This window comes from Giraffa tippelskirchi, chromosome 1 (assembly GCF_054371585.1).
Source record: "Giraffa tippelskirchi isolate mGirTip1 chromosome 1, T2T-mGirTip1v1.2.pri, whole genome shotgun sequence".
In the NCBI taxonomy this organism is placed as follows: Eukaryota; Metazoa; Chordata; class Mammalia; order Artiodactyla; family Giraffidae; genus Giraffa; species Giraffa tippelskirchi.
This window is the reverse complement of record NC_137275.1, coordinates 132,081,604-132,109,350: the sequence shown is the minus strand read 5'-3', so window position 1 is coordinate 132,109,350 and position 27,747 is coordinate 132,081,604. Positions and strand designations below refer to the sequence as shown.

General features: G+C 41.6%; 3 protein-coding genes across 7 annotated transcripts; 1 reads left to right on the top strand and 2 right to left on the bottom strand.

The window, feature by feature from the left end:
* Positions 1-490: 490 nt before the first annotated feature.
* TOPORS (TOP1 binding arginine/serine rich protein, E3 ubiquitin ligase) lies at positions 491-11,289 on the bottom strand. Of its 3 annotated transcripts, none has more exons than XM_081497349.1 (3): positions 11,101-11,289; positions 9,255-9,449; positions 491-4,027 (listed from the first exon to the last, which is right to left on the bottom strand). In XM_081497349.1, exons 1-3 carry the CDS (start codon positions 11,101-11,103, stop codon positions 1,115-1,117), a joined length of 3,111 nt encoding a protein of 1,036 aa, XP_081353475.1. In that variant the 5' UTR covers positions 11,104-11,289; the 3' UTR covers positions 491-1,114. The 3 variants fall into 3 exon arrangements, with proteins under 3 accessions (XP_081353475.1, XP_081353465.1, XP_081353485.1); XM_081497339.1 differs by lacking the exon at positions 11,101-11,289 and adding an exon at positions 10,761-10,886; XM_081497359.1 differs by lacking the exons at positions 9,255-9,449; positions 11,101-11,289 and adding an exon at positions 8,917-8,970.
* TZMP1 (transition zone microprotein 1) lies at positions 10,990-12,222 on the top strand. Its single transcript, XM_081497495.1, has 2 exons — positions 10,990-11,146; positions 11,470-12,222. Exons 1-2 carry the CDS (start codon positions 11,102-11,104, stop codon positions 11,590-11,592), a joined length of 168 nt encoding a protein of 55 aa, XP_081353621.1. The 5' UTR covers positions 10,990-11,101; the 3' UTR covers positions 11,593-12,222.
* NDUFB6 (NADH:ubiquinone oxidoreductase subunit B6) lies at positions 11,569-27,162 on the bottom strand. Of its 3 annotated transcripts, XM_081497461.1 has the most exons (4): positions 26,884-27,162; positions 23,280-23,372; positions 16,441-16,485; positions 11,569-12,508 (listed from the first exon to the last, which is right to left on the bottom strand). In XM_081497461.1, the coding sequence occupies exons 1-4, from the start codon at positions 27,061-27,063 to the stop codon at positions 12,440-12,442; spliced, it is 387 nt and encodes a 128-aa protein (XP_081353587.1). In that variant the 5' UTR covers positions 27,064-27,162; the 3' UTR covers positions 11,569-12,439. The 3 variants fall into 3 exon arrangements, with proteins under 3 accessions (XP_081353587.1, XP_081353597.1, XP_081353607.1); XM_081497471.1 differs by lacking the exon at positions 16,441-16,485; XM_081497481.1 differs by lacking the exon at positions 23,280-23,372.
* Positions 27,163-27,747: the final 585 nt, after the last annotated feature.

The window sequence follows — 27,747 nt, the reverse complement described above, 5'->3', positions numbered from 1 at the left end:
ATCTCTAAAAAATTAAAACAGAACCTGCCACACAGCAGGCATTCTAATTTCTGTTGAACAACGAAGGAATATCACAGCCAGGCAAAGGGACACCTAAATTTAGACCCAATCCAAGTTCCACTGTTCACTGGCAATCAATCCTACATCAGGCTACCAATATCGAGCAGTTTTTATCACCTCTGAAACAGAAAAAAACAAACACAGCCCTTTTGTGTCAAAAGTACTATTTAAGTAAAAGAAGTCAGGCAAGGGTTTTGTTTTTAGTAAGCTGTAACTGCATTTTGCTGAAGACAGAAAACAAGAAAGATACTCTTCATAATAAGATTAAAGAACTAAAATAATCATTAAAACTGTTTGAGGTTAAATGCAGTTCACATTAAAACTGTGAAATTCAGTATTTATATAACACAAGGATAGCCTTAACTATTTACAAGATTTAAGCTCCACTAAAATAGATTTTAAAAAGTATTGCATAAAAAAAATTTATGGATTGTTTTAAAGTGTTACTGTTTTATTTTTTTCTTTTGTTGAATACACATTTGCTTTACTGGCAGTCCAGATAAACAAGTATATAAAGGAAATATTTAAATTTTTCTTTTGGCAGATGTCAAGATAAGCTGTGCAGATTAAAATGCCTCAATTTAACCTGAAGAAACGGTTTTGAATCATACAAATTTTTAAGAAGAAAAATAAAGACTGTCCAAAGGGATTCTTCTAGCTTATAACACATTTCCAGAATAACTCTCAAAAAAGAAATTCAAAAATACTCATTGGCTACTTTAAAAATATGTCAATACCATATGGCTTTACGAAATAACTTCTAAAATTTTTATTTTTTATTTAAAAAGGATCCCAAGTTTTAAATAAACTGCTAGCAATATCATTTCTTCACTTAAAAGTGCATATCTCTGAGAGTGGAACATACATACTTTTTGAACAAATAATGATTTTTACAAATTTTTTAACACCAAAAAAAAAAAAATCACAAAATATTTTTAAGGGGGAAAAGAGTTTTCACCAAGTGTCATCTCTAAACAGACTGCAGTAGATGACACTGTTCTTTTTTCTTCTCTTTTTATACCACCAGAATTCTTAGAGAGATGCTTTGGCAGTTTTAAGACACATCATGGTCTCTACCAAGAGACACTGACATTAACGATGATGTCCTTGATGGCTCAGTCTGAAAAGACACATTACTGGGCTGGTTCTCCAAATCAGAGGCAAAGGTGCTCTCTTCTCTTACATCAAGAGTTTGTTCAATTGAGGCTGCCTGGGGCAATATGTTATCCACAGTTTTATTGGCATTATTCAAGTTGTTATTAAGTATGGTAATATCACACTCCTTGCTCAGGACACCATATTCATCTTCTATTGTAACTACATCTTTAGATTCAAACGGAGCCAAAAATTCACTTTGGAGAGGGTCTTGAGGACGACTAGGGTCACATTCTATATCCTCCTTTACTTCAGAGTCTTTATCACTGTCACTGTCAATGGTAATCACAACTGGGGAACGTGAAGCATTATCACCATGGTGTTTCTTATGCTTCCTCTTATGTTTCTTCTTTTTCTTTTTATGGTGTCTCGTTGTATCGGTAGCCTTCCCTTCATAAACTATCTCTACACTCAGGCTGCGGGTCCTCCTTTTTCTCCTCTTGTGCTTTGTCTCTCTGTCTGATGATCGGCTATCTGAAAAGCTGTCACTCTCATTTTTATAGCTTCCATCCAATTTTGATGAAGATTTTGAATAATGACCTTCCTTTACTTTAGAAGCAAATTCATGAGATGGTTGAGCAACATCATTAGTACCCTCCAAATGCCGTGTTTTGTATTTTCGCTTCCCACCAGGCTTTTCATTTCTCACCCGGTCAGGCCCTGTAGATGCAGTCTTTGATCTACTACTAGATAGGCTCCTGGATCTATGCCTTTCATAGTAGTAGTATTTCCTTTCACTGTGATTATTTTTCTTCCGAGCATTTGTTCTTTCGGAAAAGGACTGAATTCTAAGTTCTGGACTTGACGATTGTCTGGAATAGTGAGCTCTGGACAGAGTCCTCCTCCTGTAAGATGATTCGTAGCCATCCCTGTCTTTGTTTCTACTATAGTAAGTATACTCCCACTTATATCTGCTTCCATAATTATTTCTCAAATAGTAACGATCTCGATTTCTGCTCCGTGATCTTCTTTTACCACGATCACTGCTACGAGATCTTGATCTGCTCGAGCTTTCACTACTTAGAGACAGAGTTTGGCTTCTTCTTGACCAACTGCTGTCTCTGGTTGATCTCTTTTTGTCTCTTCTACCTCTAGGTCTACTACTCTCCCTGCTTCTGGATCTCTTGCCTTTCATTCTCTTCTTCCCATGATGCTTTCTACGATTCTTCTGATCATGCCCACTCCTACTCTGGGAATGTGAATCTGAACTTCTCGATCTTCCCCTCTTTCTGTGTCTGCGGGTATATGGGGAATATACTCTGTCTCCTCTGATGGATGAACTCAGGTCTCTGAGAGAAGACAATGATATAGATCGTTTCTCTTCTTTCTTTGAGTTGATTTTTGTACCAGAATCACAGTGACCTTTATTTATCTGTTCATCCTTTCCAACGACAGAGCGTGGAGACGAACATCTACTGACATCACTATCACCAGAACTAGAAGACTGCTCTTGTTCTTGTGCCTTCATGGTCTCCATTTTCTCATAAGAACCTAACTCCACCTCAGAATCAGAGGACAGTTCAACAAGTTCTGGGGTCCTTTCAGCTAGTGGTTTAACAAATCCAACAATGACACAGTTATCTGAAGAAGAATCGCTGTCATTATTTAGGTCCTCATTGGTCTGTACTCCTTGTATCTGAGATGTAGCTCTTCCTGTTGCAAGTTCTTCATCTGAACTGTCGGAAGTATTTAAAAGGGAAGACATGGCAGCATGCACCTGCTCTGAGCTTGAGTAAGAAGGTCCTGGAGTTTCATCATCCCATGGTGCTTGACTAACAGTGGCTACATTAACATCCAGCTCTTGGGTCTCAGCTTCATCTGGAGATATTGTTATGACTGAAGAATCAGAATGGCTACCTTCTTCATATGAAGGAGCAGGGCAATCATAATTAGCATGCTGATCAAAGGCTGCCATGTTAAATGGAGAGCGAGCAAAACTGATAAATTCATGTATAAAATGCTCAGTCCGATTAAGCAAAAACGGCCTCAAATCAGACACAAATGCCTGACTCTCCAAGTCATAGCGAGTAACATTACTCATAATGATGTGCTGGACGATATTCACTAAAGATCCATGAGCTCCAAAGAGAACTGTGAGTTCACGTTTTAACCAGGGGACTAATCTGTGAAGGCAAGCTGGATTTCTACGGAAAAATTCAGCTGAAATGTCCCTGTAGCGACCACCATCTTCAATATTTCTAACTCGAGCACCAGCACGATAGAGAGTTCGCCTAAAATTAATGATATCCTGTTCTTGAATTTTCCGCAAAGATCTCTCATCGGTAGTAGCTGGCCTTCTTATTGAAATCTGTCTCATAAATGGAGGAATTTCACCATCTCTAGGTCTTGCTGAAATGCTTAACCCTTCAAACAGTACTCCACTGTCTGGTGGAGTTGTTGTTCTTCTGTTCACAGTACTACTAGGTGAATAAACAGAAGCACTTCGTTCCCTTGTCATAGTTGTGCGATAGCGGAATCGTCGGACATCAGGAGTAGCAAAAGAGCCATTGTACGAAGGTCTTAGGACATATTCCTTGAAGTCATCTTCTGCCCTCACAGAATGAAAAATAGAATCAAAGGGCTGCTTACATAGTGGGCATTCAGCTTTGTTTTTTGACCACTCCTGTACACAGCGAAAACAGAACTTATGTAAACAGCGATCTAAATAAGACACATTATCAAATCTATCCAAGCATATAGGACACTTAGAATCGGGAGATGCATCAGCTGGTACTGTCTGTTGCAATTTGCTAGTGCCAGCTTTAGGTGAAAAGTTGTCCATTTTAAATTCCTTAGCGGCTGATGCCATTATCTGTAAAAGGGAAAAAAATACATCAGTAACCTGATAAAAGTGAAATGACTAAATCTGAAAAAATGCAAATGACTGAAACATACTTCAGTGAAAAGTAGTACATGTCTGTAACATAAAGGGACAGCGTGGCATACTAATAACAGTACTTAAAGCACAAGCTCTAAAGTCAGATTTCCTGGTTCATATCCTGGTTCCACACTACTAATGTGATTACAGACTAGTTACTATCCTTATGCTTCAATTTCATCTGATGAGCACTAATACTAGAACCCGCCTCACAGGATTTGTGAAGATGTTTAAAAAAAGTAAAAGGTCCTAGAAAAAGTACCTGGTACATAGTAAGCTCTTAAATATTCTACACTATGCTATTATTCCTTTTAAAAAGATAATTTGAGGAAAATTTGATATATACAAAAAAGCACAAAAGAAAATATACCAAGTAGCCAAATATCCACCACTCAGATTTAGCAACTAACATTTCTTCATGGTTATTCCAGACTTTTTAAACCGTCCCTTTATGTGCCCCTCCCCCAAGCCCATCCTTCTCCAGAAAACAAAAACCAAAAATATCACAATTCTCAAGAGTTATTTCTATGTATGGTTTTATATCTTTCATACACACACACCCCAAATATGGACTACTTGTTTTGTTTGTAGTATTATATATATACCTTTAAAAACAGCTTTAGTGAGAAAATTTGCATATCATAAAGTTCCCCTATTTGAAACAGTTCTGTGGATGATTCTTTCAAACACAAAAAAGGATCTGTTAGTGAAGAGTATTATTAAATGAAATAACTGCAAAAGCATTCAAGGCCAGTCCCTGGCTTACAGAACTGCTAAGTAAATGTTAACTACTGCTACTCTTACTATTGTTACTATATTCAGTTCATCACTGACTCCTTTCAGTATCCCTAAGAAGCTTTTCTTCGCCTTTTTATTTAATCTAGTCACTCACAAAGTATCTTGAAATCATGCTTTCAGCCTCCTTCCCTTATCTATTCTCACAAAGATCACTAGAATCTTAAAGATTCATTCTGTTTTCTTGAAATTTATCAGTTTACATTGGTCCATAACTTACTAAATGAATTTTCAAGAGCTGAAATCTAGTTGCATTACATCTGGGCCTTGTTCCCTGTTTAGTTGCTTTCTATACTAATCATTTTATAAATATTAAATATTAGTTTCTTCTTCTATGTTTTCCTGGGCCTATTATCCATCTTTCTCCACCTCCTCTATCATAGGAAGTCTCATGACCAGTCAACTGCTATCTAGTCAAATAATAAAACTGTAATTTTCTAAACAAAAGACTCACTGGCCATATCTAGCTCTAACAAAAAAACAAATAAAACCCACAACAAAAATCTGTGATTGCAGAATATAAGTATTTCACCACAGACTTCAAATTAATTTGTTCATCTAGTGCATCTTAGCTTTCTCAAAGCTGTATCTTAATAGGAAATCAATTAATGCTAAACTAGTTTCTTCAAGGGGGTCCAAATACCTCCAGTCCTCCGTCTTCTACAGTGGGAATGCAAAAATTACCACTGTTCTTAAATAGAAGAGAATTATAAATATATTAATACTAGTTGCATTTTCGCAAACGTATTTAAACTCTGAAAACTTAATATGACATAAATTTCTCAGTATTTCCCCCTACTTCTAATATTTTTAAATTCTCTGACTCGGGGGAAAATCTTTTAAAAATAAAAACTGTTAAGAGACTGTGGGCATTAGGGAAAAGAGTGGAGAGGGCATCAGATTTGGACTGGTGAATTTCTAGTTAATACTGTTTCCTTAATTTGTTTTTCTGGAATACAGAATTTTGGTGTTTACTAAACATTTCCAGGTCACACAAAGATTTACAATCAAGAATGAATTTATTAAAGAGAATTATTTGATAATAATTTCAAGTTCAAATAAAACAAAATTTCACTAATTATAAATTTTTTAAGATGGAATTTTAGTCCTCCTTTCCCTAGTTTTAGAAGCCTGTTAACTAATTTGACAGCACAAGTGTATAAAGAATGATGAGTAACATTATGCATAGTAGGTAAAAAGAAAAAATTCTTAGTTCTGTTTCATATTTCTACACAGGAGTTTCTTTAGCTATAAAGAATGGTATTCATGAGAAACATCATACAATGGCAATGAACATAAATCACCAATAAGGGATTTACTCTTTTGAAATCACCAGTAAATACTAAATATATGTGCTAATTCAAATAAAGTAGAATTATTACATGACCCAGCAATTCCACACCTATTTATCCAAAAGAAACAAAACCATATGCCCACATAAAAACTTTTAAATGAACAGTCGTTGTTGTTAAGTTGCTTAAATTCTGTCTGACTCTCTGAAACCAAGGGACTGTAGCCTGCCAGGCTCCTCTATCCATGGGATTCTCCAAGCAAGAATACTGGAGTGGATTGCCGTGCCCTCCTCCAGGGGATCTTCCTGACCCAGGGAAAGAACCTGTGTCCCTTAAGTCTCCAACATTGGCAGGTGGGTTCTTTACCACTAGTGCCACTTGGGAAGCTAAAAAGTGTTTTAATAGCTAAAAAGTGTCATATGTTCATCAACTGGTGAATTCTAAAATTTACCATCTTTAGAATTGGGGGTGGAAGGGAGGGTGATCATGGCGGCAGGTGGAGGCTGCCTCTACCTGTGGTATACTCATACAATGGAATATTTGACAATAAAAAGGAATAAAGTACTTATATATGCTACAACATGGATGAATCTTTTCATTACCAATCACAAAATATCACATTATATGCTATTTTATATGAAACGTACAGAAGAGAATTGATAGAATAGTAGACTAGTGATTGCTGGGTGTGTGTAGGGGAAGCTTGGGTAGGGATTATCAAGGTTTCTTTCTAGGATGATAAAAATGTTCAATTATAATTGCAGAAATATACTCCATGCTGCTGCTGCTGCTGCTAAGTCACTTCAGTCGTGTCCGACGCTGTGCAACCCCATAGATGGGATTCTCCAGGCAAGAATACTGGAGTGGGTTGCCGTTGCCTTCTCCAGGGCATGAAAGTGAAAAGTGAAAGTGAAGTCGCTCAGTCGTGTCGGACTCTTAGCAACCCCATGGACTGCAGCCCACCAAGCAAGAGTACTGGAGTGGGTTGCCATTGCCTTCTCCAATATACTCCATAAACACACTAAAAACCACTGTATTATAAATGTTAAAGAAGTGAGCTTTATAGATGAAATATAAATTATATCTCAACAAAGCTATTACAAAAATCTAAATTAAGGCATAAAACAGAGATAGCAAGGGGACAGATTTGAAGGTTTGGGGGACTTCTCTGGTGGTCCAGGGGCTAAGACTCTGCGCTCCCAATGAGTAAGGGACCTGGGTTCAGCACCAAACCAGCCAACTATATCCCACATGCAACTAAGGCCCAGCACAGCCAAACAAATATATATTAAAAAAAAAAAAAAAAAGATTTGTAGTTTTGCTGGAAGAATTCTGGGTTAGGCAGCAAAGGCAGACCTGATGACAGATTTAGTGCTTCAGATTCTAGAAGCACCCTATGATAAAAGTTTCTCTACCCTAGAACTCTAGGAATTAGGACTTCAAATTAATTTCCACATGAAGAGAAGATTAATCAGTTCTTCTGAACCCTTCCCCTTAACTGCCTCCCAAATTCTAAATAAAATTTATCATTTTCAGAATTGGGGGGAGGGGTGGCAGGTGGAGGCTGATAAAAAGAGTCGGGAGGCTGGAAATCTAAATTAGACCATAGACTGGACATTTAAAAAAACCTCACATTTAAAAAATTTGACAGAGGAATGTTTTCATGGAGTGATGTTAATTCTAATGCAGAGTTAGGGCTGAGAATCAAAACTTATTAGTGGTGTGATCTGCATAATTTCTCAAAACCTTACATTTTTCTCAATTCTAAAATATGTTAAGTCAGTATCCACCTGAAAAGGTGGTTGTGTGAAGAGATATATTCCACATAAACCCTTGGCATAGTGCTTGGTGGAGAGTAAGAATGTAATACTGTTAGCCCATGTTATGTGAATATAAAACTAATCTCTGTAATTTCCATCACCCATAACTGATTATAAATGCCCAGAAGGATGACAAGCAAATGATCCTCATATTAGTATCATTATCGTATTTAATATATCTAAGCAAAATGGCTAAAAAGGGTTCACAGGTGGATCAACTAAAAATACAGCCCCAACTATTATAAACAATCTGGGCCCTATCTCTTGTGACCCTCAAGAAACCGTGTACCTCTCTGTACTGCAATCTAATCATCAATACGAAGGAATCAAACAGAATTTAAACGATCAACCAACCAGACCCTGAAAAATTTAAACACTGACCAGACCCAGCGAAATTTAATTCCAGTTCCAGCAATAAAAGGAACTGCTTGGAAACCATTACCCTCTAAAGCCGCTCATTCCAGCTAAGCATGACTGCTTTGGCTGACTGTATAGCTTTCAAAGCCAGAGACTAAAAGCAAACAAAACCCCCAGCTCTCACCGTTATTAACGTAAATCTTCGGTTAACTCTTTCTGAATTTATCTTCAATTAACTTGAAAATTACCTACCAAAAATTCTATTCACTTTTCCTGCCAAAGCACTATTTGCCTCCTCTCAGTACTGCCCCCTTCCAGTCCACCAAAGTAGCCCGTGAAGTGAGATGCACTGAGTCAACGGATGAAGTCACAGGCTCACGGGGTGTAACAGACAACTACAAGAGTTACAGAGACAGTCGCTTCCTTCGGTTGAGAACTGCCACCTGCCAGGATCTAAGGTAGGCACCCCGTGCATTACATAATCACAACGGACTCCAATACTGTTACTCCCATTTTACAGACATGCTCAGAGACATTAGGGGGCCATCCAAGGTCACACCTCTGGCAGCAGCGATGCCACGACTCAAGACTCGAACGTTTCGTGCTTTGTGTCGGGTTCCCCCCACCCCCCGCCCCAGAGAACAACCTCCTTCCAGTACGCGACTGGGCTCGCGCTTTCGGGAGCGCTTCTCGGAAAGCAGCCCTCCCCCGCCCACCGGCACGGATCCACAGGTGCGCCGCAGAAGCCGCTCGCCCGGAGCCTGGCCCACCGGCTCACCGCGGCGCCTCAGGCCCGGACCGCAGCTCCCTCGCCCCTGGGCCTCGCTGCAGGATGGAGCTCCTGCTCTCCCGGCCCCCTTCCGACCCCCGAGCCCCATTGTTCCCGACCTCACTCACCTCAGAGGACGCCGGCGCAGGCCGGGCTGGGGCGCTCGTGGCCAGTTCCCGGCGGCCCAGAAGGCTGGGTCGGTGACGGCAGGATCCACGAAGGCGAACTCGGCGACTTCTCCGCCGGCCCTCCGGAGCGGGAGTAGGCGGGGGCGCTTCACCCTCCTCGCGAGACAGCGGAGACCCCGGCGGCTGCTGCGACCCCTGTGACGTAAAGCGCTCATCACCAATGGCAGACAGGGGGCGGCGGCAGAAACCAAAACCCACTTCCCGGCCCCCAACGCGTCAAAACACAGCACCCGCCCGCGTGGCGCATGCGCGGTAGAGGACGCCGCTCTGAGGGCAGGGCTTAGCGCGCTCGGCCTGAGCCCGGCCCTTCCCCCACTTTCCTCCGCTCCCGGAAGGAGAGCGACGAGACCCCCTGAGAACGAAATTGCTAACGTACCGTCAACTCGAGTAACACCTGGGAATTACAAGCTCACCATCTTCAAGTTCTCTTCTAACTTACCCGGAAGATACGATAACTAGCTTGGTCTCATTTGCAAGTTAAAGTCCCTCAGTCGTGTCTGACTCTTTGCGAGACCCCATGGACTATACAGTCCAGGGAATTCTCCCGGCCAGAATACTGGAGTGGGCAGCCTTTCCCTTCTCCAGAGGATCTTCCCAACCCAAGGATCGAACGCAGCTCTCCCAGATTGCAGGGGGATTCTTTACCAGCTGAGCCACAAGGGCTGTGGTCTCATTTAAACCTCGCCAAATTCTGCGAGAAGTTACTGAGACTATCTCTGGTGTTCGATAAAGGAACCGAATTATCCAGAAGGGAAGGGACTTGGGCTGAAAAGTTAAGAACCACCACCAGGATTCGAATGGAATCCCAAATCAATCTTGAGAGATCAACTCCAGTCAGGATGAACAGGGATCTGACCTAAAAGCACTGGGAACTGAAATCTTCCCAAAACAGATAACGTCTTTTCCTCACCCGCTCTCCGAAATATGTATTAAAACTCTGTTTAGGTGATACCTGAGATAACAGAAACAAAACGTCTGGAGCCTAACGCGGCCCCGTTGTCCCGTTCTTCGCTTCGAATGTAAGCGTCCCGAATATTCTGGAGCTGAACTTGGTACAACGGCCCGCGCGCCAAACCCCATCCTTTGGCTTCATATTTGATCCTGCTACAGTTCTAAGCATACAATGCTCGATGAGCATTTGCTAATTAGCAGCTACATTATGCCGGGTAATTCGTGTCACGTTATTTCTTCTTAAAAAAGTATCTGATGTCAACAAGCCATTACGTTCTCAAAAACTTAAAAGCTCCAGTGACAGGGAGTCCCACAACGACTCGTCAGTTATATAAAAGCAGGCTGTACTCTAAATCAAAGGTGAATACACGAACTACCTATACCGTGGGAACAGATTCGGTTAGAAACATTAGTTCTTTCAGTGCTAGACATCGGCGTAACACTTAAACCGTGGATTATTTTTCCAAATAAACTTTTAAAGGCACATGACGGTACCTTATCTCGCATTAATACTGCTCTACAACTGAAAGGAGACCGGTTGACGAGTCAAGCCTATCCCTCACAGCGGCAAAATAAACCCATTTCCAACGTTATTTTCCTCTTTCTCTCACTTCCTCCCCTAAAGGCGGGCTAGGCCCCCGAAAACGTGACACCGCCCCCCAGCTCCGGGCGGAAGAGGCCGGCCGGGCTGATGGGAAACGCTCGGGGAGGCGAGTGGGCGGGCGCTTGCGCCCGGCTGAAAGATGGCTGCTGCCGCCCGGCAGCCACCGCCCCGGAGGTTACTGTAGGGCCTGCGGCTTCCGCCCGTGCCCGCGGACCACCGCCACCTCCTTACCATGAAGCCAGTGAGTCGGCGCACCCTAGACCGGATTTATTCCGCGGTAGGTCCCGGGCTCGGCGGGCCTCCACGGAGTCTCCGCTCGAGGCCCGCGGGTGGAAGGTCCCTTATATCTTCAGCGCCCAGAAACTCTAAAATCCATTCTTGAATTAAGCCTTTCACTCCCACCTCGACTCCGCCTCTTCCGGGAGGACACGGTCTTCCGCTTGTTACGTAAGGGCTACGGGTGAACTCGCTTCCGGAACCGCGTTTTATTCTAGTTTGTCACTAAAATCCCCACCTTAGCAACGTGCGCGGCAACCTGATGGGCGCCGGGAGGACGTGCCACTCACTGGTTGTTTTTACTCCTACTCTTGCATTTCCTAGTTGCTCCTCGCGGTCGTATTGCTCTCTTGGGGATACGTCATCTATGCATCAACTGTAGCTGCACGACGACAACTAAGCAAGGAATACCCAGACAAAATCTTCGAAATGAACGAAAATTTGTAATTCCTCTGGATTTGATTTCATGCATATACAGTTCTTTACCTCTGTCTGATACATGTCTCGATTTAAAGTAAAATCTTTAATACAATGATTCCAAATTCACTTTTGTATACCGTCCGTTATAGTAACCACTAATTCTCGATTTTTCATATACCAAGAGGTTTGTCTTTTAGGTTCTCATATAATAAAGCACAAGGATCTTAGGTGATGCTGTTGTAAAGAATCTGTCTGCTAATGAAGGAGACACCAGTTCAACCATCCTTAGGTGGGGAAGATCCCCTGGAGCAGGAAATGGCAACTCGTTCCAGTATACTTGCTTGGAGAATTCCATGGACAGAGGAGCCTGGCGAGCTACAGTTCAAAAAGAGTTGAAGGAAAAGAACACGAGGAAGGATAACAAAGCAAAGTACATCTGACAGTCTTTTGATCTAGAGTTTCTAAAATACTTATGAAATGTCTCCAGAAAGCATTTAAAACAAAGTGTGCTGTAATTTGTTATTTTTATTGCAGCATTTCATTCCGTTGTATACTTTCACATCAACTAGATTAAGTACAGTGTAAGAAAAAACTATCATGTGACTAAACAATTTTCTACATTCTGTTTTCCAGATTAAAAATGGCCAGAAAAAAGTAGGTGACTGACCATATTATTTTTATTTAGCCTGTCCAGTTTTTACTTATTGTAAGATAATTCAGTCTCAAATTGTACAGAGAGAATGGCACAGGTTGGGAAGAAACAGACAACACATATGTGAGTAAACTTTATTACTTTTCCAGAAAATACTTTCAATAAGTTGGTAATGTAGCAACAAACTTAGGCTCATACACCTTTGAAATTTTAAAGTAATCTTCAATGATGTTGATCAGGAAATTCTTTCATGGGTGGGATTACTTCTCCAGTCTCCAGAATTGTATCACCCTAGAAAAACAAAGATGCATTAGTGAAAAATCTTGTCAGCAGAGGTGACAGTTCCCCTTTGAGCTCATCTGGAAAACCTAGCTCAGTTCTGGGATTCACACTTTAAAAGTGACATAAGTAAAATAGAAGCTGTCTAGAGATAAGATTTTGGAAACCAGTATCCAAAATCTTAAGGAATAAGGAACAAATAGGGGAAGTTTTACTCGAACCAAACGACCACAAAGGACATGAAAGTTGTCTTTACAAAGTGACAGAAGGATGATCTTTATTTGCTTGGCCCCAAGAAACAGGAGAAGCCCTAGAAAGAATTTGTAGGGAAACAGCTTCACTTCTATACAAGGCGGTATGTATTCCTAGCAACTAAATACGGTAGGCAGCCACCAGTTTACTGTTTGGCTCAGAACAGATATTAGAGACAGACCTGCAAACTTTGCCTAGGCAGATGGTCCAGCTGTCTTCCCAACTTTCCAAACCTAGATACAGTATGTGTGGCAGAACAGGAAGGGACTTTAAAGCTAGAACCAAGTAGTGTGAATCCTAGAACCCTCCACTGACAAGCTGTATAATTTTAGGCAAAGTACTTAGCTTTCATTTCAGCTCTAAGATAGCAGATTCCATAAACCTGACAGTCCATGAATTGACTGAGTAGGGCAGAATTACCCCATCACCACGTGCCATTCCCTGTCCTGGTTGCTCAGGACTATAAACTTGTATTAGTGTTAGCCAGTATACATTTTTGGGAAAACCTGTTACCACAACTAGCTTTACCCTAACACAGAAATTAATAACCTGAACTGGTATGAATGCTGCTGTAATAAACATTGAGCTACATGGCACTGGCTTAGCAGTCTGACTTCAGGACACTGGCATTGGAGGCTAAGAGATGGAAACAAAAGGCACTAATCACTTAGAAGCACCAATAACTTAAAGGTTCTAGGAGAAGTACCTGGAAAAAAGTTATAGTATGGGTTTAACTACTAGACTAATGGCTGCCTTAGGAATGTACTTTAAGAAACATAAGGCTAGGTAAGAAGTGGCTGCTTTGAGAGGAAAAATAAGAATCTAAAAATTCAGGACCATGCAATATTATAAAAATCAGATGCATTGTTTCTGAATCTGTAAAGAGTAAGAGCTAACACTGAGAAGATTCTGAGAAGCCCATAAAGCTCAGTAAACACAGGGACCCAGCACCACAGCAAAGATCAGACTGAAACCAAGGTAGCCCTTGAGTCAGAGTATGTCTCAGTCGCCTCCCCATAGCTGCCACTGAATAGAGACAGCAGGGTGAGGACAATGAAATGAAAGAACTTGGTAACTATGTGTGCAAACCACAGATGTTGGCAGGTGGGACTGACTAGAAGCACAGAGATTAGACTCCTACCAAGTTTATCTTTCCATGCCTGCCAGATGTTGTGAGAACTAGATGGTCCAAGAAACCAAACATACAGAAACAAAAGCCTGTGATGGTTATCTCTGGCCCTCAACCGTCTGTGAACAGGAGGTAGACTTTAAAGGCTGTACAACCCTAAGAACGGCATATTTCCCAGTCCTCATTTTAGATATGGTCTAGATTGATAAAGGAAAAGAAAGGACGAACCCCCCCCACCCCCTTGACTCAGGAAGAACAATGAACAAAGGTGTTCCCTCCAGAAGCAAAATCAGTCCCATTCAAGTAACTTCCCACACACGGGTTAGGAGTCTTCACAGTGTTTGACCAGCGGGGTTTCAGAACCAAGTGACTGCTACGCTGTCCACATTCCACTGTTGAATAATGGGTGTGGTTGGGGGACAAGGGATACAGTTCACTTGTCATTGATCCTCAAATCTCTAAGAGAAGAATCTCCAGGATTAACCGTGACAAGATATTACTGTGCATCATCTGGCAGTCTCAGGTTGCATTGATGGAATGGGACCTTGGGGTTTCTCCCAAGGAAAAGGTCTTGTGTTATGTGTGGGAAGAAGAAAGCAGAGAGCCATTTGTTGACTAGAAGGATAGACTGTGGCAGAGACTCCAGGTATGGGAGGCTGGGAAATATAAAAAAGCACAAAGATATCTGGGGCCATGAGAATAAGTCATCGCCAACAGGACTTGAATAGAAGTGATGTTAGCTACATCCAAGCTTAGACCTTAAAAATCATCCTCTGAGACATCCAACCCTGTGATCTTGGAGCTGCATATTCGCAATAGCCTAACTATAATTGTCTGATCTACACTAGGCTGTGATATCAACAGGAAATAAACTTTTGGTAAGTCACTGAGATTTGGGGTTTTATTTCTTAATGTCTATCCTATTCTAAGGTATGTACAGACGAGCACTCTTCAGGTCCTCAAAGGGGAAACTTCTCAAATGAGTCAATGGTACAGAAACAGGAAAGAACCACAGTAGCAAAAAATACAGAAGTAGGAGAGATGCTATGGGATCACTATGTGGTCTTCGAAAGAGATCCTCCTCCTTTTCCTTTGAACAGTAATGGCAAAATAAATAACAAACATATAAATGGAAGAATAAATTACCTAACTGGTTGAAACCAGCAAGATAAATGAGGCTACCTGGGCCCTGACAAACACCAATTATACACAAATACAGAAGAAATCTCCTACTATTTCCTAAAGCAGAATTCCAACTGGAAGAGTTAGCCAATTTTGGTGGTTCTCCCTAAAATTCCCTTCCACTGCAGTTGTCAATGGACTATTATGACTATGTCATTTGATGGAAGCAGAATCTACATGGAGTTTTGTTTTCTAGAAGAACATAACTTAGAGATTGATGGTAGTTCATTATCTGTGACTAGAAATGGGAAAAGAACATAACACGTATTTGACTCTGCTAAACAATAACCTCATGAACAGCCAGCAAAATACCAAATGACTAATAAGTAACCTTTTAATGGTAAAAAGAGTCATTTTAAATTAGGTTCAGTCAGTTCAGTTCAGTCGCTCAGTCGTGTCCGACTCTTTGCGACCCCATGAATCGCAGCACACCAGGCCTCCCTGTCCATCACCAACTCCCAGAGTTTACCCAAACCCACGTCCATCAAGTTGGTGATGCCATCCAACCATCTCATCCTCTGTCGTCCCCTTCTCCTCCTGCCCCCAATCCTTCCCAGCACTAGGGTCTTTTCCAATAAGTCAACTCTTCACATGAGGTGGCCATAGTATTGGAGTTTCAGCTTCAACATCAGTCCTTCCAATGAACAACCAGGACTGATCTCCTTTAGGATGGACTGGTTGGATCTTCTTGCAGTCCAAGGGACTCTCAAGAGTCTTCTCCAACACCACAGTTCAAAAGCATCAGTTCTTCAGCGCTCAGCTTTCTTCACCGTCCAACTCTCACATCCATACATGACCACTGGAAAAACCATAGCCCTGACTAGACGGACCTTTGTTGGCAAAGTAATGTCTCTGCTTTTAAATATGCTATCTAGGTTGGTCATAACCTTCCTTCCAAGGAGTAAGCATCATAAATTAGGTTAATAGCCTATATATCCATAGTATACAGTTTAAAGCACACAATAACATTTTAAATTCACATATGGAGAGGTTATGGTCAAACTGTCACAGGAAATGATAGTAAGTTTGAAAATAATAAAAGAAGAATTCAGTTGCTCTTACAATGCCCAGGTGTCTGCTCAGGCCAATGCCCTAAGTCTTAACCCACATGAAACAGGGCACCAGTGAAAAACTATTGGGACCTTCAAGTCACGTTAGGACTACAAAGGTCACACAAGTTTTATAGCCAGGGTGAAAAGAATGTGCCCAGGTCCCAGGTTCAACTCCAACTGCTACATCACACTATTTCCTCTTTTTTTTTTTTTAAAGAATATGCAATAGGTACTTAAAACTTTGAGCAAGAAGAATTTTAGTCTAATGAACATTTGGGAAGGGAGAGAGAAATATAAGCAAAAGAAAAAATAGATGTTTTAAGACTTACTGGGAATATTCTGGGCTTCTTTTCAACGATGGTATATGGTTTTGTCTGCAATAAAAGTAATTCTCTGTTAATTATGGTTTTAGAGTTTTTTCTAAAATAAATTGATCATATCCCAAATTTTTACTAAGCTCCAGGCTCATACATTTCAATTATTTACTCAAGATCTACTTGATCAAGCAGGCATTGCAAACTTAACCAGACCCAACACTTAACGTCCTTCAGCCCAAACTATTCCCTATCTCTGGGACGGCACTTTCATTCTCCTAGTTACAAAGGCCAAAACCCCTGACTTCTTGGCAGATCCTGTTGACTCCACCTTGAGGATTTATCCTGAATCTAAGTGCTTCTCACCACTTCTAATATACTACTACCCTTGTCCAAGCTGCTAACATTTTTTCACCTACTAGTCTCTTGGCTTCTGCGTGTGCCCTCCTACAGTCTATTCTCCATGCTGCAGAAAGAGTAGAATGATTCTTTTTTTTTTTTTTAATATTTATTTATTTGGCTGCACTGGGTCTTAGTTGCAGCATGCAGGATCTTTAGTTGTGGCATGCGGGCTCTTAGCTGCAGCATATGGGATCTAGCTCCCTGACCAAGGATCGAACTTAGGCCCTCTGCATTGGGAGCTCAGAGTCCTAACCACTGGACCACCACGGAAGTTCCTACAGTGATTAAGATGCATTACTCCTCTGCTCAAATTTCATAATTCTTAAGAAAAAATAAAAAAGCCAACGTCCTTGGCCAACTCTCTGATCTCATGCTAGCTCCCCGCATCCCACCACCTGCACTGTAGTCGCAGTGGCTCCTCTGCGTTAGCACAATCTGTAAGGCCTGCTTGTGCCTCAGAGCCCTTCCACTTCATGATTCCTCTGCCTGAAATGCTTTTCTCCATACCCTCAGTTCATTGACGTTTTTCAAAGAGCATTTCCTCAAAGAAGCTTAATTAGAATAGCAGTCTCTGTCATTCTCTAGTCTTTTACCCTTAAGTTTTTCTTCTATAGACTTAACCACCTCCTGTAACATTATCTTACAACACTTGCTTATCTATTTACTGCCAGTCTCCAAGACTAGAACAAACATTTCATGAAGACAGGGACTCAATCTGCCTTGTTCAGTGCTGTATCCCTACAGTGTTTAGAACAGTGCCTTGTACACAGAAGGTGCTACATAAATGTACTTATTAAGCACACACATCTGCACAAGATACCACACCAAAAAATTTAAAAGATTATTGGCATGATGTAAGACTCAGGCAAATTGGAACCAAAAGCAGGAGAGAAACTCAGAATACAATGTGAGGACATTCAAATGTCTCTAAAAACTGCAGCCAGAGGCAAGAAGATACTGAAATATCTTCACAGAGAATGTTCAATTTAATGTAGCATAAAAGTATTAGCTGAAGTGAACTGGCTGTAACAGTACTGAGGATGCAGGCCTACCCAAACCAAGAGAAAGAATAAGGTAAAGGAGAGGCCTGCGGTCATCTACTGACATAAAACCTTTAATTATGTCCATCTGTCCATGAAAAATCATCTAGAAGTATGAATTTCTCAGATAAGCCGCCATATTGATGGCTCAAATTGTCAACTCAGCAACTGCAGGTGGTTAAATCTTCTTCTGTGAGGAGATAAGTGTTTTTTCAATCCTAGAAATATTCAGTTAAATACAGCTATGACAAGGTAAATTAACCCAGGGTATAAACAGGTGAATGTCAAATTTAATAAGGATTCTAGTTAAAATGCATTTAGATGTGCGAATTTTAAATTTAAAAAGATTTTCCTTTTCAGGGTCATTAATGTGTCCTATAAAATTCAGCAGTCCCCAACATTTTTGGCACCAGGGACCAGTTTCCTGCAAGATATTTTTTCCATGGGGGTGAGCGGAGGAGTAGTTTCAAGATGATTCAAGCACATTACATTTACTGTCACTTTATTTTCATCATTATTACATCAGCTCCATCTCAGATCTTTAGGCATTAGAACCTGGAGGTTGGGACCCCTGCCATAAATACTTAAGAATAAAACTGAATATATAAAATATATAAATGCAGTTTAAAACATTTAAGAGAATTTGATGATGTTTTAAGTGGAATTGTTTTATGGAAATTCAATTTGAATTATCCAAAGATAATAAGAACAAAGAAGAGAGACTATTCATATTTTACTAGATGTATATCTAGTTAACAGAATTTTAAAATTGAATTTAAAAAAATCAAGAAAAGTTTTTAAATTTGAAACTAAGAAATTGAAGATTAATTTATATTTCAGGTAACTGGAACAGTTATTTCTGCACATAAAAACCACTCTTAGATGTTTAAAAAAAATTTCACAGACAGTAACATTTTTTATTCTCTAGGGTCCTGTATGTTAGGATACTGAAAAAAATAACAGGTATAAGATACAAGGCTTCCCTCATAGCTCAGTCAGTTAAGAATCTGCCTGCAGTGCAGAAGACCCAGGTTTGATTCCTAGGTTGGGAAGATCCCCTGGAGAAGGAAATGGCAACCCACTCCAGTATTCTTGCCTGGAGATTCCTATGGACAAAGGAGCCTGGTGGGCTACAGTCCATAGTGTCACAAGAGTCGGACACAACTTAGCGACTAAACCACCACCATCATGATATAAAGCGGCCTGTGGTGAACATGAATATAAAACTTTAAGCTCTTCAATGACAAAAATGTAAACTACACTCTGACCCTTAGCCATACGTTGTTAGCCCCCTTTTAATGGCTGAAGAAAGATTTTCTGTTGGTTTATAAAATGAAACACTAACCCCCAATTCTTCATTCCCACTGGCCTCCACTATCTCATGTTTCTACCATGTAAGACAGGCCATGTCTACTCAAGCTTCCACAGAAACTGACAAGGCAGCACATGCTCCTAAGCAAATTTACTTCCTTCCCATCACCAGAAAGCCTTCCTTTACAAAGTCCTACTTATAACTTTAGTTGTGCAGGAAGAAATTTTCCTCTACCTTTCTAGGCTCTTCTGGTCGGTCTAAGAATTAAGTTGACATGAGACATTAATAGGAGAAAAGCAAACAAAATTTAGTAACATCTATACATGGGAGAGACCCAGGAGAACCAAGTAACTCCCAAAAAGAGTTAAATACAATCTTAGGCTAAAGACAAAAGAAGATGCTGGGAATAAGTGTTTGGGACTTCATTGGAAAGGAAGGCAGTTCACATGGAGATGGAAGAGGAAAAGTTTGGAAAACAAATGTCTCCTGGACCATGAGAGATGATGGGACACAGCAGGGAATTTCAATAGCCTTTGCTAGGCTCCTTCCTGTTTACCACATGTTGAGTTTATATTATAGTTATCTATGGTGATGGTTCCCTTCCTGGAACAGGTCTTCTAATCTACATTATTTTAAGAAGTTAGTAAAGTGTTAGTTGCTCAATCTTGACCAATTCTTGCACCCAGATAGACTGTAGCCCACCAGACTCCTCTGTCCATGGAATTTCTCCAGACAAGAATACTGGAGTGGGTAGTCATTCCCTTCTCCAGGGGATTCTCCAGGGCATCTTCCTGACCCAGGGACTGAACCCGGGTCTCCTGCATTGCAGGCAGATTCTTCACCATCTGAGCCACCAGGGAAGCTCTCTCTCGTCTAACACTGTCCAACAGAAACATAATGGGAGTGGCTTACATCATTGTAATCTGCATGCCTAAGAGACATTGTGGAGTGGCAAATTTTGCTTCCCTGAACTTTCAAGGCTAAAAATTTTAAGAGTCAAATGACTGTGAAATTTGATTTCATCCCCACCTTGAGTTATTTCTTTAAAAAGTATCTTCTGGCTCACTACTTTTTCATTCCTATTATCTCTGCCCTAATCATATTCTCATCAACTAACATCTAGTAAACTGCAACAGCCTCTGCTGATTTGCCTAACATCAGTACTTTCCTCCCTCCAACTCACCCTACAGTTCTATGTTTTTTATGTTTTCCTAAATAGATCAGTTCAGTTCAGTCAGTCAGTCATGTCCGACTCTTTGCGACCCCATGGACTGCAGCATGCCAGGCTTCCCTGTCCATCACCAACTCCCAGAGGTTGCTCAAACTCTTGCCCATTGAGTTGGTGATGCCATCCAACCATCTCATCCTCTGTTATCCCCTTCTCCTCCTGTCTTCAATCTTTCCCAGCATCAGGGTCTTTTCCAATGAGTCAATTCTTTGCATCAGGTGGCCAAAGTATTAGAGCTTCAGCATCAGTCCTTCCAATGAATATTCAGGACTTATTTCCTTTAGAATTGATTGGTTGGATCTCCTTGCAGTCCAAGGGACTCTCAAGAGTCTTCTCCCAACACCACAGTTCAGAAGCATCAATTCTTCAGTGCTCAGCTTTCTTTATGGTCCAACTCTCACACCTATACACGACTACTGGAAAACCCATAGCTTTGACTCCACGAACCTTTGTTGGCAAAGTAATGTCTCTGCTTTTTAATATGCTGTCTAGGTTGGTCACAGCTTTTCTTCCAAGGAGTGTCTTTGACTGCAGCATGGCTGCAGTCAAAATCTGCAGTAATTTTTGAGCCCAAGAAAATCAAGTCTGTCACTGTTTCCAAAATAGATCAAGCCCCCTACATACAAACCTTCAAGTTACAAACTTTCAAAGATGCAAATGTGTCCGCATGCCTGAGTGCCTGAGTGAAACTGCAGCTTGCTCTCCATCCCCTATTGCTGACAATCCTTCAGCTCCATCATCTTCCACCCCCTCTCCCTCCTCCAGTTAATGACTCTTCTTACTCATTCACCTGACGCCAGCCCTGTATGTCAGCTGTTGTACTGTACTCCTGTACTTTTCAAGGTACTGTTGTTGTTCACTGTCACTTTTATGTATTATTTGTGTGAAAAATACTATAAACCTATTACAGTACAGTACTTCATAGACTATTGTGTTAGCTGGGTACCTAGGCTAACTTGGTTGGACTTAAAGAAAAAAACAACTGGATTTAATGAACGTGCTCTCAGAATGGAATTCATTCATATGTAGGAGACTTACTGTATATCACTTTATCAACTCACTCTCCCACTTAAAAATGGAAAGCTTCTCGCTGCCTGCCACAGAGAGTTCAACATGCATATAACCAACCTCCTGTCATCACCACCACCACACTCCAGTATAAATAACCTCCTCACCTCATTCAGGTTCTGACACCTTACTCTGGCTTTCCAACTCCATCACTGCCCCAAACCACACTTCTCCCTGATGTCCTCCTCCCCATGCTTAGGTTCCAATCTCCTACCCCAGGTTGCTGCCGCTGCAGCTCTCCAAACAGGTATACTCATCAACCCCCCACCCCCATTCATTCAGGACCTAACACTCATCACTGGGTACAAGAATATCCTCCTCACTCTTTGGGTTATAAAACTCCATGCTGGGCAGGCAACTATCACCACTCTCCTTCCATTCCACTCCCTGAAATGTACTCCTTCCTCACCATGCCTGGGATCTAACACCCTACATCAAGGTATGTTGTGTAAGTCGCTTCAGTCGTGTCCGACTCTTTGCGACCCTATGGACTGTAGCCCACACCAGGCTCCTCTGTCCATGAGATTCTCCAGGCAAGAATACTGGAGTGGGCTGCCATGCCCTCCTCCAGAGGATCCTCCTGACCCATGGATCAAACCCATGTCTCATGTCTCCAGCATTGGCAGGCAGGTTCTTTACCACTAGTGCCACCTGGAGAGCCCCTACCAAGGTATCCTGAGCCTTTAAAATAAGGCAACAGGCTCAGTTCAATCATCGCATGCAGATCTTCTGGACACACTGAATTCTAAACAAAGTAAGTTGTGAAAAACCAGATAGAACAAAGGAAAAGGAAATGATGACAAAGACAACCTTTATCCAGTTTGAATTCTATCTTATATCAGATCTGTGCTCAATAAAAAAGGAGCAGAAATTCTGTTCTTTCCAGACTCAGGACCCCGAGTTTATACCAGTATTATTAGATCAACTACATCCTTGATCATTTAAACATCATTTCCACCAGGAAATACAATTCAAGTTGTAACCAACTGATATAAAGCTTAAATTTTCTGGGACATTCCTGGTGGCTCAGTGTTAAATTCATCAGCCTGCCAGTGCAAGAGACATGGATTCGATCCCTGATCCAGGAAGGTCCTACATGCTTTGGGGATGCCCGTGCATCACAAATACTGAAGCATGCGCGCCCTCGAGGCTGTGCTCTGCAATGAGAGAAGCTACTGCAATGAGAAGCCTGAACGCTGCAACTATAAAAAGCCCCCGCTCGCCACAACTAGAGAAAAGCCAGAGTAGCAATGAAGACCCAACACAGTCAAAAATAATAATAAAATTATTTTAAAAAATTAACTTTCTGAAAAACCATGCATTAGTTAAGTTTCATTAAACCTTCTACTAAAAAGGATTCAAAGTAACTCAAGATCAGTCATAAGTGGCAGATTATTTTGACTAAGTAGAGGAGAGTAAGGCAAACCCATAAAGGAAATAATTTTATGCAATATTAACAATATATTTTGGGATTTCCCTGGTGGTCCAGTAGTTAGGAATTCGCCTGTCAATGCCAGGGACACAAGTTCCACTCATGGTCCGGGAAGACCCCACATGCCATGGGGCAACTTAGCCTATGGGCCACAACTACTGAGCCCACTGCCCTAGAGCCTGTGCTTCGCAACAAGAGAAGCCACCACAATAAGAAGCCAGTGCACTGCAATGTAGAGCAGCCCCCACTCGCTGCAACTAGAGGAAGCCTGCCCACAGCAACAAAGACCCAACGCAGCCAAATATACATAAATAAATAAATATTTTAAAAAATAAATAAACTCTGAAAAACACATACTTAAAGCATACTTACAGTTACATGATACTTGAGATAATAATGAATAATCCAGACAGGAATAAGCACATGAGTAAAAGCAAAGATACTGTGTCGGTATGTTTTATAGATCTGGGGGAGAAAAAAAAAATACATGAAATAAATAGACTTCTCACTTTTTTTTTGGCCAAACTACAGTAATATATGCATAGATATATGCCTTTAAAAAGACTTTTAAAATATCCTTAATGTAAGTTCATGACAAAATATGGCATTAAAAAATGAAAGAGTAAGTTTAATTGATTTAACCAGAGTAATCATAACTACAGAATTTTCAGGTAAAGTCATTTCCCTGATTTATCACCTTCAGATATGCACAATCAACACCATTTGTATCATTCCAGGTGTAGGGTGGACAACCTTGAGTACACTAATGCTGGAAAAAGAATATTTTACCTACTGGGATAAAGGTGTCCCAAGCTCACTTTGAGGTGCCTTTACACACGTTGTTTTTAAAAAGAAAGGCAAAAGACAGCTAAAAATGGAGTTTTTCCATGGCAGTCAATTTCAATGAAAGAGACCCATCCTTTCAGGGAATGGATAATCTAGATTATAAGTGCTATAAGAGATATGATTATGGAAGAGAACATTAACTCTAAGGAAGGTAAGACAGATTTCAACAAACGATTGTTTCCTTAAATCACTAGCTGTCAACTTTCAATCAGTGGCTGCCAGTGAGTAGTATCAGAGATACAAAGTGGGAGAGGGGAGGAGAGTTGAATTTTACCACCATAAATTAGTGTTGAATACATTCTTTGAAAAATTTGCACCAGACTTTGTAGCACAGTAAGAGAGTAGGTACACATGGATTTCAAGGTGAACTCCTTCAATTACTAGCCCTGTGACCATGGATAAATCACTGAATTTTTGTAGGTCTCCATTTCCACACATTTACAATGAGGATGAGGAACACTTGCTACATTACAGCAATAAAAAATTAAGTTTTAACACACGTAAAAGTGCCAGGCACAAAGTAAGCACCCAAGTGTTCCTTATTACCACTATTATTAGCCAAAGTCCTAAGGAATTCTGAGATACAGTATTCATCACCCATAATTGACGTGATTTAACAATGGCTTCAAGAAAATGCGAAGAGCCCCTGAAAATAAAGACAGCACTTCAATGATCTTCTGCAGAGTAAAGTCCAGGAATGACGCTCTTAAACAAAAGAATGTGTTAAATGTACATGGTGGTGGTTAAGGAAGTTCAGTTCAGTTCAGTCGCTCAGTCGTGTCCAACTCTTTGCAACTCCATGGACTGCAGCACGCCAGGCTTCCCTGTCCATCACCAACTCCCGGAGTTTACCCAAACTCATCTCCATCGAGTCGGTGATGCCATCCAACCACCTCATCCTCTGTTGTCCTCTTCTTCTTCCTGCTTCAATCTTTCCCAGCATCAGGGTCTTTTCAAATGAGTCAGCTCTTCGCATCAGGTGGCTGAAGTATTGGAGTTTCAGCTTCAACATCAGTCCTTCCAACGAACACTCAGGACTGATCTCTTTTAGGATAGACTGGTTGGATCTCCTTGCAATCCAAGGGACTCTCAAGAGTCTTCTCCAACACCACACTTCAAAAGCATCAATTCTTCAGCACTCAGCTTTCTTTATAGTCCAACTCTCACATCCATACATGACTACTGGAAAAACCAAAGCCTTGACTAGATGGACCTTTGTTGGCAAAGTAATCTCTCTGCTTTTTAATATGCCATCTAGGTTGGTCATAACTTTCCTTCCAAGGAGTAAGCGTCTTTTAATTTCATGGCTGCAGTCACCATTTCCAGTGATTTTGGAGCCCAAAAAATTAAAGTCTGCCACTGTTTCCACTGTTTCCCCATCTATTTGCCATGAAGTGATGGGACCAGATGCCATGATCATAGTATTCTGAATGTTGAGCTTTAAGCCAACTTTTTCACTTTCCTCTTTCACTTTCATCAAAAGGCTCTTTAGTTCTTCTTCACTTTCTGCCATAAGGGTGGTGTCATCTGCATATCTGAGGTTATTAATATTTCTCCCAGCAGTCTTGATTCCAGCTTGTGCTTCATCCAGCCCAGCGTTTCTCATGATGTACTCTGCATTTAAATTAAATAAGCAGAGTGACAATACAGCTTTCATGTACTCCTCTTCCTATTTGGAATCAGTCTGTTGTTCCATGTCCAGTTCTAACTGTTGCTTCCTGACCTGCATACAGATTTCTCAAGAGGCAGGTCAGGTGGTCTGGGATTCCCATCTCTTTCAGAATTTTCCACAGTTTATTGTGACCCACACAGTCAAAGGCTTTGGCATAGTCAATGAAGCAGAAATAGATGTTTTTCTGGAACTCTCTTGCTTTTTTGATAATCCATCGGATGTTGGCAATTTGATCTCTGGTTCCTCTGCCTTTTCTGAAACCAGTTGAACATCTGGAAGTTCATGGTTCACGTATTATTGAAGCCTGGCTTGGAGAATTTTGAGCATTACTTGACTAGCATGTGAGATGAGTGCAACTGTGCGGTAGTTTGAGCATTCTTTGGCATTGCCTTTCTTAGAGATTGGAATGAAAACTGACCTTTTCCAGTCCTGTGGCCACTGCTGAGTTTTCCAAATTTGCTGGCACAGCATCATCTTTTAGGATTTGAAATAGCTCAACAGGAATTCCATCACCTCCACAAGCTTTGTTCGTAGTGATGCTTCCTAAGGCCCACTTGACTTCCCATTCCAGGATGTCTGGCTCTAGGTGAGTGATCACACCATCGTGATCATCTGGGTCAGGAAGATCCCTTTTGTACAGTTCCTCTGTGTATTCTTGGCACCTCTTCTTAATATCTTCTGCTTTTGTTAGGTCCATACTATTTCCATCTTTTATTGAGCCCACCTTTGCATGAAATGTTCCCTTGGTATCTCTAATTTTGAAGAGATCTCTAGTCTTTCCCATTCTATTGTTTTCCTCTATTTATTTGCACAGACCTCTGAGGAAGGCTTTCTTATCTCTCCTTGCTATTCTTTGGAACTCTGCATTCCAATGGGTATATCCTTCCTTTTCTCCTTTGCTTTTCGCTTCTCCTCTTTTCACAGCTATCAACAGGACCTCTTCTTTTACAGTAATTAACATGGAGCTGCATTACCAGCTAGAGGCTTATTCTGCTTTCGGGTAGTCGAGTGTAGTGTTAGTTGGTCTGTGTAATCTCAACCTCAAAAATCACACAAGTGTCCTTGGATACTAAAATCATTGAATTTTAACTCCAGTGAATCCTTGGCCATCCTTCTGAGGAAAGGTTTCTGCAGTTAAAAGAAAGCCAAACCTGTAGAGTCCTGTATAATCTAGGCAAAGATTCGCCTCCTTCTCATCACACTTGAGAGCCAAAGGGCAAGACAATCCCAAAGCCATACAAGCTCAGAACTCCTGACTTCCAGCCCATGACTCTTGGGACCAGACGAAATCCCAGATAAGCGCAAGTCTCAACTGAACCTGACTCTCCCTTGGGGAACTTCCGGGGACAGAGCGAGTCAGTCCTTAATGCGGCTATAGCGAGCAGGTTCTCAGCAGCCAGGCCGTGGACTGCGATGGGACTAGAGTGGGGTTGGGGATTGGGGAGGGCGGTCACTCACCACGTTCTTCCAGAGAGCTCCGTCTTGCAAAAATTTATTCCAGAATTGCTCCACAGGCGACACCCTCCGCGGAGGCAGCACTGGTTCCCTGGGGCTCAGCTCCTGATCTTTCAGCCATCGCCTTCTCAGCTCTCGCAGCTGCTGCAGCCGCAGTTTCTCGTCGGGCGTATACCCTGACATGTCGCTGCTGGTACCAAGGCAGCAGGAGACTGCGCGCACCCGAACCAGGGTCTTGTCACTTACGCGCGCTCCCGCTCTGCAAAGCGACCTTGCGAGGACGCCTGGGAGCGGCGCGCCGTTATAACGTCACGCTGTTCCTGCCTCCGAGCGACTCCAACCTGTGCGTAGTGGCTGGGCATGCGCAAAGCCCTGCACACCTCGCCGGCTTTACTGGTCCAAATTACCAGAAGCGGCGGGGGCGGGGCCCAGCTGGGCGGGGCGGCGGGCGCTTAGTTACCTGATGATGGGGCAAGTGACGAAAGAAAGTATGAGAAGTCGGAGGACTAGAGGTTCTGATAAGGAAGAACTGGTGTGCTGGATATTGGAAGAATGAGAATATGTGACTCAATGAATGTGACGTCCAAGTGTAAAATTCTTTATTTGCTCTCTCACCTTTGAATTTCTCTTCCCGTGACCTACAGAGTCTGTGGAGACACGTTGTCTTTTGTCAGTGACTGGAAAAGTGACCCTGAGCAGCTGTCTCAGGCTGTTCCTTCATTTGTTGCTGTTATTGTTTAGTTGCTAAGTCGTGTCTGACTCTTTTGCGACCCATTGGACTGTAGCGGGCCAGGCTCCTCTGTCCATGGGATTTCCCAGGCGAGAACACTGGAGTGAGTTGCCATACCCTTCTCCAGGGGAATCTTC